At 43.8% G+C, this 18,622-nt stretch overlaps 1 protein-coding gene across 1 annotated transcript in view; it reads right to left on the reverse strand.

Moving 5' to 3' along the window:
* Positions 1-18,022, reverse strand: part of LOC136612220 (uncharacterized) — a 51,210-nt gene extending 33,188 nt beyond the window's left edge. The window contains exons 1-4 of the mRNA XM_066592458.1: positions 17,659-18,022; positions 14,134-14,313; positions 13,926-14,049; positions 7,945-10,409 (exon numbers count right to left, since the gene is read on the reverse strand). Of these exons, the coding sequence (XP_066448555.1) occupies positions 7,945-10,409; positions 13,926-14,049; positions 14,134-14,313; positions 17,659-17,736 (2,847 nt within the window). The 5' untranslated portion in view covers positions 17,737-18,022. The remainder of the gene's footprint in view (positions 1-7,944; positions 10,410-13,925; positions 14,050-14,133; positions 14,314-17,658) is intronic.
* Between the last annotated feature and the right edge of the window lie 600 nt (positions 18,023-18,622).

An 18,622-nucleotide genomic window follows, 5' to 3' on the forward strand; every position in this document is an offset into this window, starting at 1 on the left:
CGCAAAGTCCGGGTGATGAGGCTGGGGACTTCCGGCAACTGTCTCAAGAGCTTTCAGTGGGTGAGGAGGAGGATGATTATGAAACACAGTTGTCTGCCAGTGAGGTAGTAGTAAGGGCAGTAAGTCCGAGGGAGGAGCGCACAGAGGATTCGGAGGAAGAGCAGCTGGACGATGAGGTGACTGACCCCACCTGGTTTGCTACACCTACTGAGGACAGTGCTTCAGAGGGGGAGGCAAGTGCAGCAGCAGGACAGGTTGGAAGAAGCAGTGGAGTGGCCAGGGGTAGAGGCAGGGCCAGAGCGAAGAATCCCCCAACTGTTTCCCAAAGCACCCCTGAGCACCAAGCCTCCATGCAGAGGGCTAGGTGTTCAAAGGTGTGGATGTTTTTCAGTGAGACCGCGGACGACCGATGAACAGTGGTGTGCAACCTGTGTCGCACCAAGATCAGCCGGGGAGCCACCACTACCAGCCTCACCACCACCAGCATGTGCAGGCATATGATGGCCAAGCACACCACTAGGTGGGACGAAGGCCGTTCACCGCCTCCAGGTCACACCACTGCCTCTTCCCCTGTGCCCCAACCTGCCACACAGATCCAATACCCCTCTCAGGACACAGGCACGAGCGCCTCCCGGCCTGCACCCACACCCTCACCTCCACTGTCCTCCACCTCATCCAGCAATGTCTCTCAGTGCAGCGTTCAGCTGTCACTAACACAAGCGTTAGAGTGAAAGCGCAAATACGCCACCATGCACCTGCACGCACAAATTAAACGTGCACATTGCCAAATTAATCAGCCTGGAGATGCTGCCATACAGGCTTGTGGAAACGGAGGCCTTCAAAAACATGATGGCGTCGGCGGTCCTGCGCTACTCGGTCCCCAGTTGCCACTATTTTTCCCGGTGTGCCGTCCCAGCCCTACACCAGCACGTCTCCCGCAACATTAATCGTGTCCTCACCAACGCGGTTACTGGGAAGGTCCACTTAACCACGAACACGTGGACAGGTACTGGCGGGAAGGGCCACTATATCTCCCTGACGGCACATTGGGTGAATTTGGTGGAGGCTGGGACCAAGTCAGAGCCTGGGACGGCTCACGTCCTACCCACACCCAGAATAGCGGGTCCTACCTCGGTGCTGGTATCTGTGGCAGTCTATGCCACCTGCTCTAAACCCTTTCCCTCCTCGTCCTACGCAACCTCTACCTCTCAATTAAGAAGTGTGAGCAGCACGTCGCCAGCAGTTGGTATGGCGCGGCACGGCAGCACAGCGGTGGGCAAGCGCCAGCAGGCCATGCTGAAACTAATCAGCTTAGGTGACAAGAGGCACATGGCCCCTGAACTGTTGCAGGGTCTGACAGAGCAGACCGACCTCTGGCTTTCGCCGCTGAGCCTCCAACCGGGCATGGTCGTGTGTGACAACTGCCGTAACCTGGTGGCGGCTCTGCAGCTCGGCAGCCTCACACACGTGCCATGCCTGGCCCACGTCTTCAATCTGGTGGTTCAGTGGTTTCTTAAAAAACTACCCTCACTTGTCTGACCTGCTCAGTAAGGTGCGCCACGTCTGCGCACATTTCCGCAAGTCCACAACGGACGCTACCACCCTGAGGACCCTGCAACATCGGTTTAATCTGCCAGAGCACCGACTGCTGTGCGACGTGCCCACATGGTGGAATTCTACGCTGCACATGTTGGCCAGGCTCTATGAGCAGCGTAAAGTGATAGTGGAATACAAACTCCAACATAGGCGGTGTAGTAGTAGTCAGCCTCCCCAATTCTTTACCGAGGAGTGGGCCTGGATGGCAGATATCTGCCAGGTCCTCAGAAACTTTGAGGAGTCTACCCAGATGGTGAGCGGCGATGCTGCAACCATTAGTGTTACCATCCTGCTGCTATGCCTGCTGAGAAGTTTTACAGATCTGACACAAATACACTGACTGACTAGGCAGAAATGTGGGCCAAGGCCAAGGCCAACTCTGCCATGTTTGGGCACTCTGATTTCCTCATGTGTAATACCATGCTTGAGTTTTTTGGCCTATGCTGTGAGTGCGCAATGAGTTTCCATTGCGTTGCTTTACCTGTCTTGCACAAATACACTGACTGACTAGGGTAGAAATGTGGGCCGAGGTCTTTGGCGGCGTGAAAGTCTGTCATGTTTATGCGCTCTGATTTCTTCTTGTGTAATACCATCTTTGTGCACCGACAGCATAGGCAAGTTCAAGGAACTCAAAGACTTTCCATTGCGGTGTTGAGCTAACACCTACACAGAATGAATTGTGTGTGGACACATGGATTTCCCATTGCTATGTAACTCGCAGCACCTTGGATAATGCAAGATGGAGGCTGGGACCGAGCCTGACCCTGGGCCCGCTCACATGCTTCCCACACAGAGTATTGCTGCATTCTAGAGATGTGTAGAAGTGCAGGCACCTGAGTCCCCTTTATGCCCACGTTTGCGGCTCCTGACAATTTTGCGATGGAGGTGGCACAGGATTGGAATGATGATCTACGTCAATTTATCATCGATTCTCAACAGCATTGTGGGCTATCGCCCCCCTTTCAAAGAGGGTCACTGCCTGGCCCTGCCAACCGTCTGCAGTGTGTGCCTCTGGTTCCTCCTCATCGCAGACACACTTAGAAATAGACATGAGGGTGATGTAGCTATGAAGCGAGCGTGTGGCATGAGGGCAGCTGAAGGCTGCGCAGGGAAACTTTTGTGTGTGCTGTGGATGCAGGGTCGTGTGGGGGGTTGGGCAGCATGTAACCCAGGAGAAGAGGCAGCGGTGTCACCCGTAGGCAGTGATTGTCCTTGGTTGCAGGTAGTGTGGTGCTTAGCTAAGGTGTGCCTGGCTAATGAGGGTTTGTCCAAAGTAAAAGTTGTTAGGAAGGGGCAGACTCTTGTCCCCATTGTGGCTTAATAGTGGGACCTGGGAGCCTCAAATGCAGCCATGCATGCTGCCCCTGCCCTTCCCTATCCGTTTCTGTGGTGTTTCCATGACTTTCAGATGTTTTACAGAGTTTCACAAGTCATGACCTATGCGGAGCATCAGTCATATACAAAAATGCTCAAATTGCCCATTGACTTCTATGGGGTTAGTTACTCGAAACAAGCTCTCGAGCATCGCGGAAAGTTCGACTCGAGCAACGAGCACCCGAGCATTTTGGTGCTCGTTCATCTCGAGTAGGTACCCATCTTTCCCAGGTTAAGATTAGACCACCTGGCATTAGCGTTAGGACCCATCTGAAAGCTTGGCCACCTGGACGTTGGTAGATGGGCCAATGTAATTTGATCAAATTATATACTAAGATCCTTGCATTATTTAATGTGGTTAGAGTATTTATTACGGTATGCATACCTCTGATAGTAAATGTATTTTGAATGTTGTTAGTTGCAATCATTCCCTGCACTGTCTCCAACTAAAGAAATGTAAAACCTTAACGGTGACCCCATGAACATTTATTTTTAAATAATTTTCATAAAATATAAATCAGCTCTACAATAAAGAGGCGATACAAAGGTAAACTGAATTACAGCAACGAGATTTATTACAATAGAAAGAAACAAGTTGATGTTTTTGTGGTTAAATAAAAGAAAATTGTGGAGAAAAACAGGTCAAAGTATTACCGCTACGATACATTACAATGATGAACACGGCACCGCGGACAGTGCGAGGGAGCCAGTCAGAATGGGATGATGTCCGAATGTAGGATGTTGACATTTCTTCCCGCGTGGAGAGTTACAATACCAATCCAATTATTTCTGTTAATGAAGTTTAAAAGCTTTGAATTTCTTGCCAATGTTATCCCAGTAGCTAAAATGATGTGACTAATTACAATTCTGAAATGCTTAGGGATTAACCAAATATTAAAAGACCTTCCATGTTGTAGGAAACAATGACAGATGGTAAGATATGGTTAAAAATAAAGAAAGCCATACTGGCCACTCTAATCCTTCTGGTCCAGGACAACGACTTCCATTCTCAATGTCCATCAGTATTTATATTGGTTGTAGTGGTGACATCCCGTATACACACAGCAAACAAGATTGTACAGACAGCAGCATTTGGAGACCAGTTAGTCCCCTGGTGTTTTACAAGCCTCGTTCCAAGGCAAGGAGGAAAAATGCACAGCCCGTCAGGAGTGTGGATCACGACCCAAATACTTGTCCAAATAAGTTATATAGTCCAGGCAGCATGAGATGAATAAAAATAAACTCCTTATTGCCCCATAAAAATAACCAGGGACGTTTCGAATAGTAAAAAAGCGTCTTTATCAAGCTTGATATATAGCTTATTCCATATACACACGACTCCTGTAACCAATCACAGGCCAAAGCAGTGTAGAGTTACATACCTTTGAGACCAGTGATCGGCTGAAGCGGTGATGTTCCCTATGCACATTTGACGACTGTAGCCAATGTAAACAGGACTGGTGGTGCTGGACCCACAGGGAATTAGAATAGTGAACATGACTGTGTTATTTTTTAATTTTATCGCAAAACATATGGATTCTTGAAATGGAGGAATATATTTGACAAATAAAACATGAGGCCAGGACTTAATAGTAAAAGAAACTACTCCCGAGAATGGAAAATCATAACAAGGGGCGGAAAGACATAAAGACCGGACACAAATGTGCTGAAATCCAAATTAATAAAATACACATCTAAAGTCCAAAACAAAATAAGATACAGAAATGGTACCGTGTTTCCCCGAAAATAGGACACTGTCTTATATTATTTTTTGACTCAAAAGAGGCGCAGTGTTTTATTTTCAGGAGGGGTGTGTCTGATCCTTATCCAGCCGCCGCCATCTGTGTCCCTTCTGCTGGTCCCCACACTGCTGCAGTCCTCAGCGCTGACAGGATTCTCTTCTCCTGGTAACAGGGTTTTAAATACCCCGCTCCGGTGAGCGCTGTGATTGGATCGAGGGACAGCCAATCAGAGCCGATGCTCGATGAACCAATCACGGCCATTCAGTAATGTCATTCACTGAAAGGCTGTGAATGATTGAGCGCCGGCTGATTGGCTGATGCTCGATACAATCACAGCGCTCTGTTAACGGAGGGCAGGGTGTTCAAAGCCTTGTCACCACAAGAGAATCCTATCAGTGCTGAGGACTGCAGCCTGCCACAGCACCGGAGACCAGCGTGAGGGACACAGATGCCGGCGGCTAGGTGGGTATTCTTTTTTTTAAACCTAGTGTAGCTAGGGCTTATTTTCAGGGGGGCTTATATTTCAAGGTCTCCTCCAACCCACCTGCCCCTGAAAATAAGGGTAGGGCTTATTATTAGGATAGGGTTTATTTGGGGGGAAATGATATATTGTCCACCGACTGGTATCAGAGAGCAAAATTAAAGTAGAAATACAATGATAAAAAAAAATGGGGGGGGGAGAAGGGAGTGGAAAGAGAACAGGTGAAAGAAAAGGAGATGAAGGGGAGGTATAAACAAAACAACGATTAGTTTCTAGGTGAAAAAGGATCAGAAGAACGAATCACAACATAAGGGACGGGTATTCCTAAGAGTTTTTAAAGCACAACAGATAGTACCAGGTAAGTCTAAACTTATTTTGACATCCCCGAAGATGGCCCGTTAGGTTTTCTATTCCTTTCACCATTTGGATTTTTTTGAACCAGATGCGTATAGAAGATGGAGTCACTTGTTTCCCTACAGCTGGCATATATATGCGGGCCGCAATGATCATAGTAATACAGTATGCCTGGCCGAAAAAAACATTTGTCCATCCAGTTCAGCCTATTACGCCTCAATGTTGATCTAGAGGAAGGCAAAAACCCAACGAGGTAGAAGCCAATCCTCTCCATTTAAGGGAAAAAAACATTTCCTGACTTCAATCTGGCAATTAGAATAATCCCCGGATAAACATTCCTTTCACAGTTATTAATGAGTGTAAAAGGATGGCAAATTATCAACCTCATAACAGAGAGATGAATCCTGCACAGATAGAGAAGGAAAATACTTATTTTTAACCATTGCCTAACCTCTGTAAATTTTATTGAAGAATAGCAGATTAGGCTTTAAGAGTACAAAAGGGTCTTGTCAAAATAAATGAGAAGCAAGACAAGACCAGCACATCTTGAAGTAGGTACTTTTCTGTCTTCCAGTAGATACTGACATATTGTTTTTGGAAATTCTTGATGGCGTAAGTTACCATTGTAAAAATACATTTTTTGACCATTTTCCAATGAGAAGGGGCTTTTAATGCTTTTTCTTACCCAAGCTGAAATAGTGTGGCACAGCGTTTGCTTGAGCTCTATGCCAATCATTCAGTGGGAATTGAGGATCAAGGTCTTCTTCCATTTCAACATTTTTTATGCTTTTTATTTTTTTGAAGGATAGATAAAAAGGAGTTATAGTAGGAATAATAGATGCCCTCTTCAAGATGTTAAGGCACTGAATATCAGATAAAAGCAGATTTGGGAAAGCTGGGACTAGTAGTTTCACTTTTATGCATAATATGACAAATTCTTAAAGTCTTGTAAAACTCAGTGTTGGAAATATTATGATGCAAGTTCAACCGAATTATTATCTGTTAGAAGCTCCTCTATAGAAATAATAGTAGCATCTTCCATGACAAAAGGCCAATTCCAGGCAAATGGGAGTTAAAAAATTGTAGAGGCAGGACGTATGTGGCCGTCAACAGGGAAATCAATACAATTATGGCTGTTGAAATATACATATGTAAAAAAAACAACAAAAGAGGGAAAAAAAGAAAAACTGTCTCCTCATGAAAAATGGTTTTCCAGCCTAAAAAAATTGGCAATTCATTCTCAGAGTAGAGATTTTTTGGAGCAAGGCTTTTATTTGGGTTATTCCATTAATAAAGAACTTCACTACTGCCTTTTTTGTAGCTTGATGAAGGAGACTGCCCTACTTATTGGTGTATGGAGAGCTTTTCAAGGTTATATAGCCTAGATAAGACATATTATGTAGCGTTTCAGGGAGACACATTCCCAATCATACTTGATTTGAAATCTATGATCAAGTTCTCCCTATGTAATATTGGAATGTTATTCTTAAAGATAGACCATCAATAGTGATCAGCGGAGGTCCCCTGCTCAGGACCCCCAACAGGAAGCAAATATCTCTGTATATTTGGCAATGGCCAAGCATGGTATTGCAGGCACAACTCCCATTAACTTCTATTCATTATCAAGGATTGATCTTTATGAATTCTGTTACCCGCTTACCTCTTTTACTATAGATTTGCTATACTTTTATTATCTTCATTATTGGCCCACGTGGTTCATGATATCAGATGGACTATATTGAAGGCATTTGCTTCATTATGCTTTTTTCATCCATCATGCTTATGATCATGTTATATCTACACTGACTGGCTTGCAAGAGTCACACAACCTGTTAATTCAGAAAAGTAGATGTCTTTAGTAAGCACCACTAGGCCCATATCATGTGGCCTCATTAACTGTAGGTTTAATTTTTTTCACATGTTTCTGTGGCACCATAGTTTATTATTTATATAGCAGTTGTAATAGCTATGATGCAAGAGCTTTCCCTGTTGTCTACAATTTTGATCTAATGTAATAAAGGATTGATTTTAGTTGCTGGCTCTAGGTCCACTTTTGTCATTTTTGAAAGTAAAGGCTGCGCTTCTTTTCTTACTTACCACAATATATTTTCGTATGGATCCCGGTCACAGTAGACCTGCAGTAACTATAATTTAGGATGTTTGATAGATCAAAGCTATTCCACAAATTAACTCTCTTACTGAGTGTTCAATGTCTCTGAATGCCCTGATGTATTAAAACTCTGTCTTCACATTTCCCACATTCCAAATAAGTACACGTTTTTTTCTAATGAGTTTTCAAAACTTGATTTCTTTGTAAAATTCCACATCTAGAATATCAAAAAGGCTTCCCCTCCGTGAGGTGACGTCTCTGATGTTTAATAAGATCTGATCTCCTCACATAACCTTTCCCACATTCTGAACACGAAAATGGGTTCTCTTATGTTTAACAAGAGTTGATTTATCTGTAAAGCATTTTCCACATTCTGGACATGCATACGGCTTCTCTCCTGTGTGACGTCTTTGATGCTCCCTACATTTGACATCAGTAGTGAAGCTTTTCCCACATTCTGAACATGAAAATTCTCCTGTGTGAATTCTCTGATGTTGGACAAGATCCGATTTTTCTATAAAACATTTCCCACATTCTGAACAGGAATATGGCCTCTCTCCTGTGTGAATTTTGATATGTCTAACAAGATCTGATTTACGTGTAAAACTTTTCTCACATTCGGAACATGAACATAGATTTTCTCTTGTGTGAGTTCTGCCATGTCTAAGAAGATTTGATTTATGTGCAAAGCATTTCCCACATTCTGAACATGAAAATGGTTTCTCTCCTGTGTGAAATCGCTGATGGTCAACAAGATGTGATTTAGTTGGAAAACATTTCCCACATTCTGAACATGAAAATGGTTTCTCTCCTGTGTGAATTCTCAGATGTTTAACAAGACGTGATTTATCTGTAAAGCATTTCCCACATTCTGAACATGAAAATGGTTTCTCTCCTGTGTGAATTCTCTGATGTTTAACAAGATGTGATTTAGCTGAAAAACATTTCCCACATTCTGAACATGAAAATGGTTTCTCTCCTGTGTGAATTCTCTGATGTTTAACAAGACGTGATTTAATTGGAAAACATTTCCCACATTCTGAACATGAAAATGGTTTCTCTCCTGTGTGAATTCTCTGATGTTTAACAAGACGTGATTTAATTGGAAAACATTTCCCACATTCTGAACATGAAAATGGTTTCTCTCCTGTGTGAATTCTCTGATGTTTAACAAGACGTGATTTAATTGGAAAACATTTCCCACATTCTGAACATGAAAATGGTTTCTCTCCTGTGTGAATTCTCTGATGTTTAACAAGACGTGATTTAATTGGAAAACATTTCCCACATTCTGAACATGAAAATGGTTTCTCTCCTGTGTGAATTCTCTGATGTTTAACAAGACGTGATTTAATTGGAAAACATTTCCCACATTCTGAACATGAAAATGGTTTCTCTCCTGTGTGAATTCTCTGATGTTTAACAAGAAGTGATTTATCTGTAAAGCATTTCCCACATTCTGAACATGAAAATGGTTTCTCTCCTGTGTGAATTCTCTGATGTTTAACAAGAAGTGATTTAATTGGAAAACATTTCCCACATTCTGAACATGAAAATGGTTTCTCTCCTGTGTGAATTCTCTGATGTATAACAAGAAGTGATTTAATTGGAAAACATTTCCCACATTCTAAACATGAAAATGGCTTCTCTCCTTTATGATCTCTCTCATGTCTAACAAGTTCTGAGTTATCTGCAAAACGTTTCCCACATCTTGAACACAAGTAGGGCTTCTCTGCTGTATGAATTCTGATATGTTTTACAAGATCTGATTTACTCGTAAAACCTTTCACACATTCTGAACATGAAACTAGTTTTTCTCCTGTGTGAGTTCGAGCATGTCTAGTAAGTCCTGCTTTATATGCAAAACATTTCCCACATTGTGAACATGAATACAGTTTCTCTCCGGTGTGACTGATTCTTTTTCTAAGACCTGAGTTCCTTGTAAGCGGTTTTCCACATTCATGAAACATTTTCTGACCTGTATTTGTAGTAAAATTCTGTGACTGGTCAGGAGAAGGTTCCTTGTGATTAGAGGGATCATAGGATAAATCTGTACTTTCAAGTTTTGGATAAACAATACTGGTAATAACTTTTTCTTCTGAAGAGTGATACATGATATTTTCATCTTCTGTTTTACAATTTAGTGATTTTCCATCAGAGTCCATATTGGCATCACATGATAGATCTGTCCTATCAAGTTCTGGATGTACATTAAGCAGAATGGGGTTTTCCTCTGAAGAGTGCTGAACAAGGTCTTCATCTTCTACTTTACAATTTAGCGATGAAATGAAATTTCCATCAAAGTTCTTATTGGGATCATATGATAGATGTGTCCCATCAAGTTCTGGATGAACATTAAGTGTAATGGGATTTTCTCCTAAAGAGTGCTGCACAATATCTTCTACTTCTTCTTTATAATTTACTGATGACATGACGTTTCCATCAGAGTTCCTATTGGGATTATATGATAGATCTGTACTGTCAAGTTCTGGATGTACATGGAAGTTAATGGGATTTTCTCCTAAAGAGCGCTGCACAACATCTTCTACTTCTTCTTTATAATTTAGTGATGACATGACGTTTCCATCAGAGTTCCTATTGGGATTATATGATAGATCTGTACTGTCGAGTTCTGGATGTACATGGAAGTTAATGAGGTTTTCTCCTAAAAAGTGCGGCATGATATCTTCTTCTTTTACTTTATAATTTAGCAATGACATGGAGTTTCCATCAGAATTCTCACTAGGATTATCTGTTAGGATTAAAATTTGATATTGTAATTTCTTTTTCAAACTACAAATGTGGACAAATTTATAACAGTCCTATTAGGCTGACAAAACAGAGTACCTGCACTTTACCTGGCCACAGGCTTCCTCTAGGTGCTAGCTGACCCTCACAGGACAGAACACCTATACAACAAAAGACAGACCAGGACTAGGAGGAATACAGAGACAGGAGGAGAGACAGATTGCAATGAAACAGAGGCACAGGGGAAGACAATAGACAGAGGGATGCAAGAAAGGACAGAATGACAAAGCGCAGGACACAGAATGCAAACAGGATAACTTGAACAAACAGGTTCTAAGCTGGAAGCCAGAGAGCAGGTCTGAAACAACATCAACTCTGCAGCACTGATGTGGAGTCCCAGCACAGCTATATAGGAAGCAGATTGGCAAAGAGCCTACAGCTGAGCAGAGAAGCCCTAGAGTAATTAACCATAGCAGGTCTGGAAGCAGGTAAGAAAGGTGAGGTTACAGGGAGAGTAGGACGACGCCCACATCTGCCAGCACCAGGGAGAGGGAAGTTAGTCTGAACAGAGGATCTAATAGTTATGAATGTCCATTTATCATACCAAATCTTAATGCCTTCACACAACATTATCAATGTTCATTATTCATATCATATGTTAGGCTAAGGGCCATACTTCCTTGTCAGACTCATGGCTTTCACAGACTGGCAGCAGGAGCTCACTATCTCACTAAAGTGGATCAGAAAATGAGCTGCAAAAGACACCGCATTCAGGAATACAGGCATTTTTATTACCTGCAGACACACCTACATGCGTGTCTACTGACTACAGAGCAGAAATAATCATTTTTCTGCTGGAGTTATCCACATACAATCTGCCCTTAAGTCCCTTAACGGCAGTTTCCAGTACTACATTGCTACACCAGCCTAAAACTATTTAATTCTGGTTCAAAACACAATTTTTGGAGAGAAAAAAAAGGCTGCAGGGTCTCAAAAAGATTTTACTCTAAACTAAACTCAGAAGTGGATTTAAAGTGAATTGGAATGTAATATTCTGAAATAATGATAAAGAACAAGATTTGTTTGAGTCTACAAACTCTCCCAAAATAATTCTTCCCTATTTTGAAAGTCCGTACACCAAGTAGAAAATGTAAATAAAAGGACCCCTTAAAAAGAATCCCACCCTTAAAGATTGATTAGTAAGGAATGAACGATCTAGTCTAAAAAATGTTTTATAAACACATTAAAAAAATAATAATAAAATGGACTACTTAAAAAGAATCCCCTTACGCACTACCTCTTTGGCTTCCCCTATACATTAGATAAAATGAATAACTTAAAACTGTGTGGTAAGTCTTGAAACAGCTCCCTGGTTGACATTGTCACATCAAGCACTAAAACCATGTACCCCTCCTCCTCACATGCTTGCTGCAAACACAGCATCTTTTTGGAAAACATTTTTGGTAGCAGTTGCAGGGATAGGCTAAAGGAAGCAGCACTCTGAAAGCCTATCGACATCCTTAGACTTGAAGGATTGTCCAGGTGCCTTGGTCTTAACCCTTTCCAATCCATTTAGTTTTTTTCATCCATTCTCCCCAGCTCCAAATAAATTGGAGCTGGGGAGAATGGATAAGAAAAAATACACTTTCCCTGCACCCTCCTGAACTGACTGAGTTCAGGAGGGTGCAGGGAGGGACCTGCTTACCTGTCTGGCATCTTCCGCATTCTCCTTCTGCCTCCCGGCTCGGCGATCATGTGACCGCTGAGGTCAGGTGGCACCTGGTGGTCACATGATTGCCGGGCCGGGAGACAGGAGGAGAATGCGCAAGACGCCGGTCAGGTAAGCAGGCCCTCCCACAGTGCAGGCTGCTGGCTCGGCGTTCATGTGACCGCCGGCGGTCAGGTAACACCGGCGGTCACATGATCGCCGGCCGGAATCTGTATGCATTACATAGCGCTAATTGAGCGCTATGTAATGTGTAAAGGAGAAGGCAGAAAGGGTTAAAAACCCTTTCTGCCTTCTCCTCGGGGGTCCTCGATGAGGATCAGTGCAGGAGTGCATCTGCACCCGATGTGTCCTATGATCGGATGCAGATGCACTCCTGCACTGCAGTCTCGGGCCTGCCCCAACATCGGAGCTGTGGAGGGAAATTATGATGTTGGAGCAGGCCCGACATTGGATTGGAAAGGGCTAAACAGGAGTTGTTCTTTTAACTGAGTCTGGAACTAAAAGGGGTTGTCCCGCGCCAAAACGGGGTTTTTTTTTTTTCAATAGGCCCCCGTTCGGCGCGAGACAAACCCAATGCATGTGTTAAAAAAAAAAAAGTTTAGTACTTACCCGAATACCTGCGCTGCGGCGACTTCTTCCTTACCTTACTAAGATGGCCGCCGGGATCTTCACCCACGATGCACCGCGGGTCTTCTCCCATGGTGCACCGTGGGCTCTGTGCGGTCCATTGCCGATTCCAGCCTCCTGATTGGCTGGAATCGGCACACATGACGGGGCGGAGCTACGAGGACCAGCTCTCCGGCACGAGCGGCCCCATTCACCAGGGAGAAGACCGGACTGCGCAAGCGCGTCTAATCGGGCGATTAGACGCTGAAATTAGACGGCACCATGGCGACGGGGACGCTAGCAACGGAACAGGTAAGTGAGTAACTTCTGTATGGCTCATAATTAATGTACGATGTACATTACAAAGTGCATTAATATTGCCATACAGAAGTGCTGAACCCCACTTGCTTTCGCGGGACAACCCCTTTAAGGAAAATTGGTCTGGTTAGCATTTTTTTTTCTTCCCTACATGTTTTAAACTAAGAACAAACTGTTCAAAATGTGTAGGCAACATGGAGCTTTATGTCACCATGGAGTTCATCTGCACAGTGGTGGTATATAAACATCATTTCTTAGTTACCACTAAAAATGTTGCTTATGTTATTTAGTTCATATAAGTCAGGTAGAGAGTGGAGTCAGGAAAAGTGTGTCCACTTAACCTGTCTAAACACATTGGTCAAGTAGCTGAGCAAGTAGTGGGCGAGTCAAGTGGTAGAATGAGTAAAGTAGCTTGACCATTGATCCTTCACCACTCTACAATGAACTCAACTGCCACGATCCGTTATGTAAATGACTAATGTAAATACTTACTGGAAAATGGGACGACGAGTCGAGTACCGACCATAGTTGCTGGACTCAGTTACTTGACTAATGTAAACTAAGCTTTATACTCAACCTGTGTTAGTGAAAAAGCCATAATTTAGGTCACATTGGGTAACAAGCTCTACACATATCAGAATAAGGCACTAGGTTTAGGCTTGATGTGTATGGAAAAGAAAGGGCTCTTTGAGAAGAGCCTAAATTGGAGAGCTCTTATATTACATGCCATATTCCACAAATGTGTATGCTCTGTACATTGTAGCACTAAGGCCTTTACATGACTGTTATTACTTCCCTGTGCCCACAGTAAAGGGCAACAAGACCATTGGAAAAAATAATGTCAATAGTATATCTGTACCTTCTTACCCTGTGATATCGGAGGCTGGTAGTTCTCCATCATGATGTCCTTGTACAGATCCTGGTGTCCTTCTAAATACTCCCACTCCTCCATTGAAAAATGGACAGTGACATCCTGACACCTTATAGGAACCTAACACACACAATGATACTGTCATTACCCAGACTCCTCTAGTGCTGTTACTGTATAATTTCCCAATATTCCCAGCAGCGTCACCTCTCCAGTCAGCAGCTCAATGATCTTGTTGGTGAGTTCTAGGATATTCTGCTCATGTATCGGTAAGTGAGGAGGAGCCTCTGTGATGGGGCTCTGGCCCCTGCTCAGTCTTCCTAACTTATCGAGATGCCTGTTGGGAGTCGCACCGTCAGTCGATGTCTTCTTCACCATCGTGTAATTCTGGGTATGGAGGGAGACAGGTAGAGAATTGAAGTAGAAAGTGAGAGATTGTGATCTAGTGATACATCTGGCAGCCAAGCGTGCATATTGCAACTCCAATCATTTCAATAAGACTGCTTAAGATAGCAGAGTACAAAGTGCATGGTTATCTCAGGTAGCCCCCTCTCCACTGATCAGGCTTTTATCACCTATCTTTTAGTACTCACAAACCCCCACCTTGATTACCCACCAACAGGGTACTAGAGCCTCCATTCAAGACTCCAGTTTTCTGCAATAAATGATAGTTTTGCTCTGATATTGTAATTGCTTACTCATATCAATGTTACAATCACACAAAGTTTCAGCAGAGCTATGGTCCATTTTTGGATGCAGTCCTGCAGCGAGGATCAAGGAGGGTGGTCACCCAGTAATGATCTGATGTTTTGATGTGGACTACATGCTTTGGTCCTTCTGCAAGCACTGCGGCATAAAAGCACTCATGCGTCAAAGTGCTTAAAGGTTGATGGCTCACATCCCCCTGCCTACTTCTGGACTTATATTACCCCCTCCTTTTCCTCCTCTAAACTTCTCCCTTTGGTGGGAAAAAGTATTGGAGAAGTCGCCCCCTTTCTTGCTTAAGGCCAACTTCAAAGGGATGTTGAGTAGAGATAAGCGAACACGTTCGGCTCCGCCCCTTTTTCGCCCGAACACTGAACTTTGCGAACACTTCAGTGTTCGGGCGAAAAAGTTCGGGGGCCGCCGTGGCAGCGCGGGGGGGTGCGGCGGGGAGTGGGGGGGAGAGGGAGAGAGAGAGGGCTCCCCCCTGTTCCCCGCTACTGCCGCCCGCGCCGCCGCGCATCTCCCCGCCCCCCGGCGGCACCCGGACACTTACGCGCGAACACTGCAGTGTTCGGCAAAGCCGGTGTCCGGGTGCGGATGTGTCCGTAACGGACACGTTCGCTCATCCCTAATGTTGAGTAATGGCACAAAGACGGTTGGTATCACTTCCTCCTCCTCGACAACAACACATCATTGTTCCTGAGGCTGTGTAGCATTTGTCCCAGTAGGCAGGCAAGAAGGATGGTTATACTGATCAGTGTATCATCACAACTAACCATTTTAGTCACTTCCTCAGAGATACGTCTTTGATCTGTAGACACTCCACATGCATCGAATTACCGACCTCCATACAGCATATATATGGCATACATCATCTGTTGCTGGCTTAGACTCTGCAACATGGAATTTCACTATGCAGGCAGGTCACAGATGAGATGATTAGGTGGCAGCCTGAACTGTTGCTGCAACTCTGCCAGCTGAAAGACGGCGTAGTGTGAATGCTGAAAGCGTGAGCACAGTCTCCTGGTCTTTTCTAGAACTGGATGTATAATTGGGTAATGGTTAAGCGCTGCAATACCAGGTTCATCACATGGGGCGAGCAAGGTAAATGTGTGAGATTGCCAAGGCGAAGGACTACCAGCAGGTTGGACTCACTGTCACACACAACCTAGCCAGGCTTCAGATTGTGCAGGGTCAGTGCTGTGTCAACCTGGACCTGCAAAGCCGTCAACAGCTCTTCATCTGTGCTCTCCTAGACATAAGTTTTTAGATCAGCATTTTGGCATTTACCATGTGCACCGCTGTATAGAGGCTAGATTTTATGCCAATGTGGAAGGTGTTGAAAGGTGGTATGAAGAGATGGAGAAAGTGAAGGAGGCGTAGGAGGAAGGTCAAGAGGGGACAGACAAGGATGAATGTCCCACAACTCTCGGGAGTACCATGAAATGTGGACCACCCCTTTCGGGTTCATGCCCCACCTGTAGGACAATGACCCAGTGTGCTGTTAAGGATATGTATCACCACTGGCCATGCATGCTGTTCAGGTGAACCCCATCACTGACGACATTCTTTAATGCTAGGAATATGTTATCATTCACCTGGGGTTGCAGGGCAGGGATGGCTTTTTGGGCAAATAAATGGTGGTTGTGCATCTGGTACTGTTGGTTAGCGTGGAGCATTTCATTGCTGAAGGCATCTGTGTCCATTAGCCTGAAGGACAGCATTTCCATTACAAGCAACTGTGCAATGCTTGGATTCAGGCTCTGTGATCATGGATAGTTGGGGCTGTGGATTAGAGGGATGGCTGCTGACCTGGAACACTCTGGAATATGGGGTAGATGTCAATGTCAGTGAAGATGATGGTGGCCATTCAACTTCTGCTCTCCGATCCCCACTCTTGGCTGTAGCCTGATCATCAATGGCAGAAGAGAAGCCTGAAGTAGCCATGTTACTGCTTCTACACAAAACTGCCTCTCTGTGCTCAGAGGCTACTGCATGAACAGGGAGAGAGATGGAGGAAGGGGCCACTAAAGAACGTAGGAGTAAAGACCAGGATGATGCTGACTCTTTACCCTCTGGAACAGGTGGGCTCTCCAAGGCAGTATGGGTGGTGGCAGTTCATGTGGCTGTTCATACAAGTTGTGCTGTGATTCTTTTACATTCTTGCCATGTTTTAAATGCTTATTGCAGATCTTACAGATGACCACTCTCTTGTCATCAGCTGCGGTTTCAAAGACACATTTGGTGAAATCATCAAGCCACCCTGGCTGCTGATTGGCTGCACACTGACCTCTGAAGCAGGCATTATGGGAAATTCAATTTCCCCATGATTTATTTCAAGAATTGTTTAAACCCAGTTTGATTTAGCAAAAATCGGGATGATTTTACTACTTAGTCGATCAAGATGAGCAACACTACTTCTAGGTGCTTGGTTTCTTTGACAGCCAGTGTATTTGGTGGAGAAGAACATGAGAAGCAATGTCAGAAAATATTACTTTACTGAAAGAGTAGTAGATGCTGGAAAGAAACTTCAGGCAAAAGTGGTTGGGAAATCAACAGTAAGTGATAGTAAATCTACCTGGATAAAATATATATCTATTCTAACAAAAAATTGAAATAATATAAGAGCAGGCAAGATGGACCATGCTCCTCCTGTCATCAGTCTTCTATGTGTCTGTATAGATGTCAAAATTTTGACAAAATTTCAAGTCTCGAGGCCAAACTCCGGCTGGGTAATTCTTTTAATTCCTTTCCTCCCCATTACATTCAGCCTATTTACCATTCTCATTGCCCCTACAACATTAATATTAGCTCATTGGTTCCCACCATACAGAACTGACCATATTGGTGGCCAATCTTCACATTCTCTGCTGTTCAGTTCTTTAGTTCTCCCTCACTTGGAAGGTCTGGAAGCCGTTATACCGGACACTGGACTGTTTCTATTACTTCCTAGAATGGAGTTGCTCTTCCCTTAGTCTGACTTGTTACATAATACAATAAAGATCATAGAAATACAGAAAAGCTTACCTCTCCGGTCAGCAGGTAGATGATCTCCATGGTGAAGTTTAATATTCTTATGGTAACATCATTTCTTTCTTCATCCATCTTTGGTGGGTCATTCGGGAGAAGGACTGCTTTGGATGAGAATACGAGAGAACTGGATAAACCGGAGGGTTCTGGTACTGCTGGCAGTTCGCTGTGCTACGCTGCTTACGCAATTCCCTTTCACTTCTATGAAAGTTAAAGAAAGTGTGTATAACAGCCAATTTAGGTGATTTGGTAATCTCAGGCAGTGGTGGTAAGCCAGAATAAGGTTTATGGGGACGGGATGTTTTCAAAATAAGTGTGGGTTACAGACATGGGTCCAGTATTGATCAGACATTCATGTCATATCCTGTGTGAATTAGGAACATTCCTTTAAAGAACGCAAAGACAATAGAAGATAAACCATCCAAAGTGCGATGTAGCATCACTTCAGTAAAAAATACCTACTTAACCCCCAAGTGTCTCCATACTCCGGTACCAGAAGCTCCTGCATCAGTCATGTGCCATTCATCATTCATGTGACTACAGTAGACAATCACTGTCCTTAGTAGTCAAGTGCCGTTCATGCAGATATGAAAGCTAAGGACAGTGACTGGCTGGAGTATTAATGTGTACAATGAGAGTCATGAGATTGTTGTAGTAGCTTCCAGCAGTGTAATGGGTACAGGACACTGGAAACAAGATTACTTACCGGTAATCAGTTTTCTATGAGCCCATGACCGCATCAATGAGAGACCACCTCCCGTCCGGAGAGGAAACAGAAACCTCCCAGATCTCTGTAAAGTTAGGCACACCCTATCCCTTCTCAGTTCTGTAGCAAGATCCATGGACTAATTGAGGGCTATCCCTTTTATTTACATTTAGACTTAAAATGTATTAATTTATTTGTAACTCAAATACTGCAGCAGGGACCAAACTTAGTGTTGCTGTCATGGAAAACGGATTA

The sequence above is a fragment of the Eleutherodactylus coqui genome, chromosome 1, assembly GCF_035609145.1.
Source record: "Eleutherodactylus coqui strain aEleCoq1 chromosome 1, aEleCoq1.hap1, whole genome shotgun sequence".
NCBI classification, from domain to species: Eukaryota; Metazoa; Chordata; class Amphibia; order Anura; family Eleutherodactylidae; genus Eleutherodactylus; species Eleutherodactylus coqui.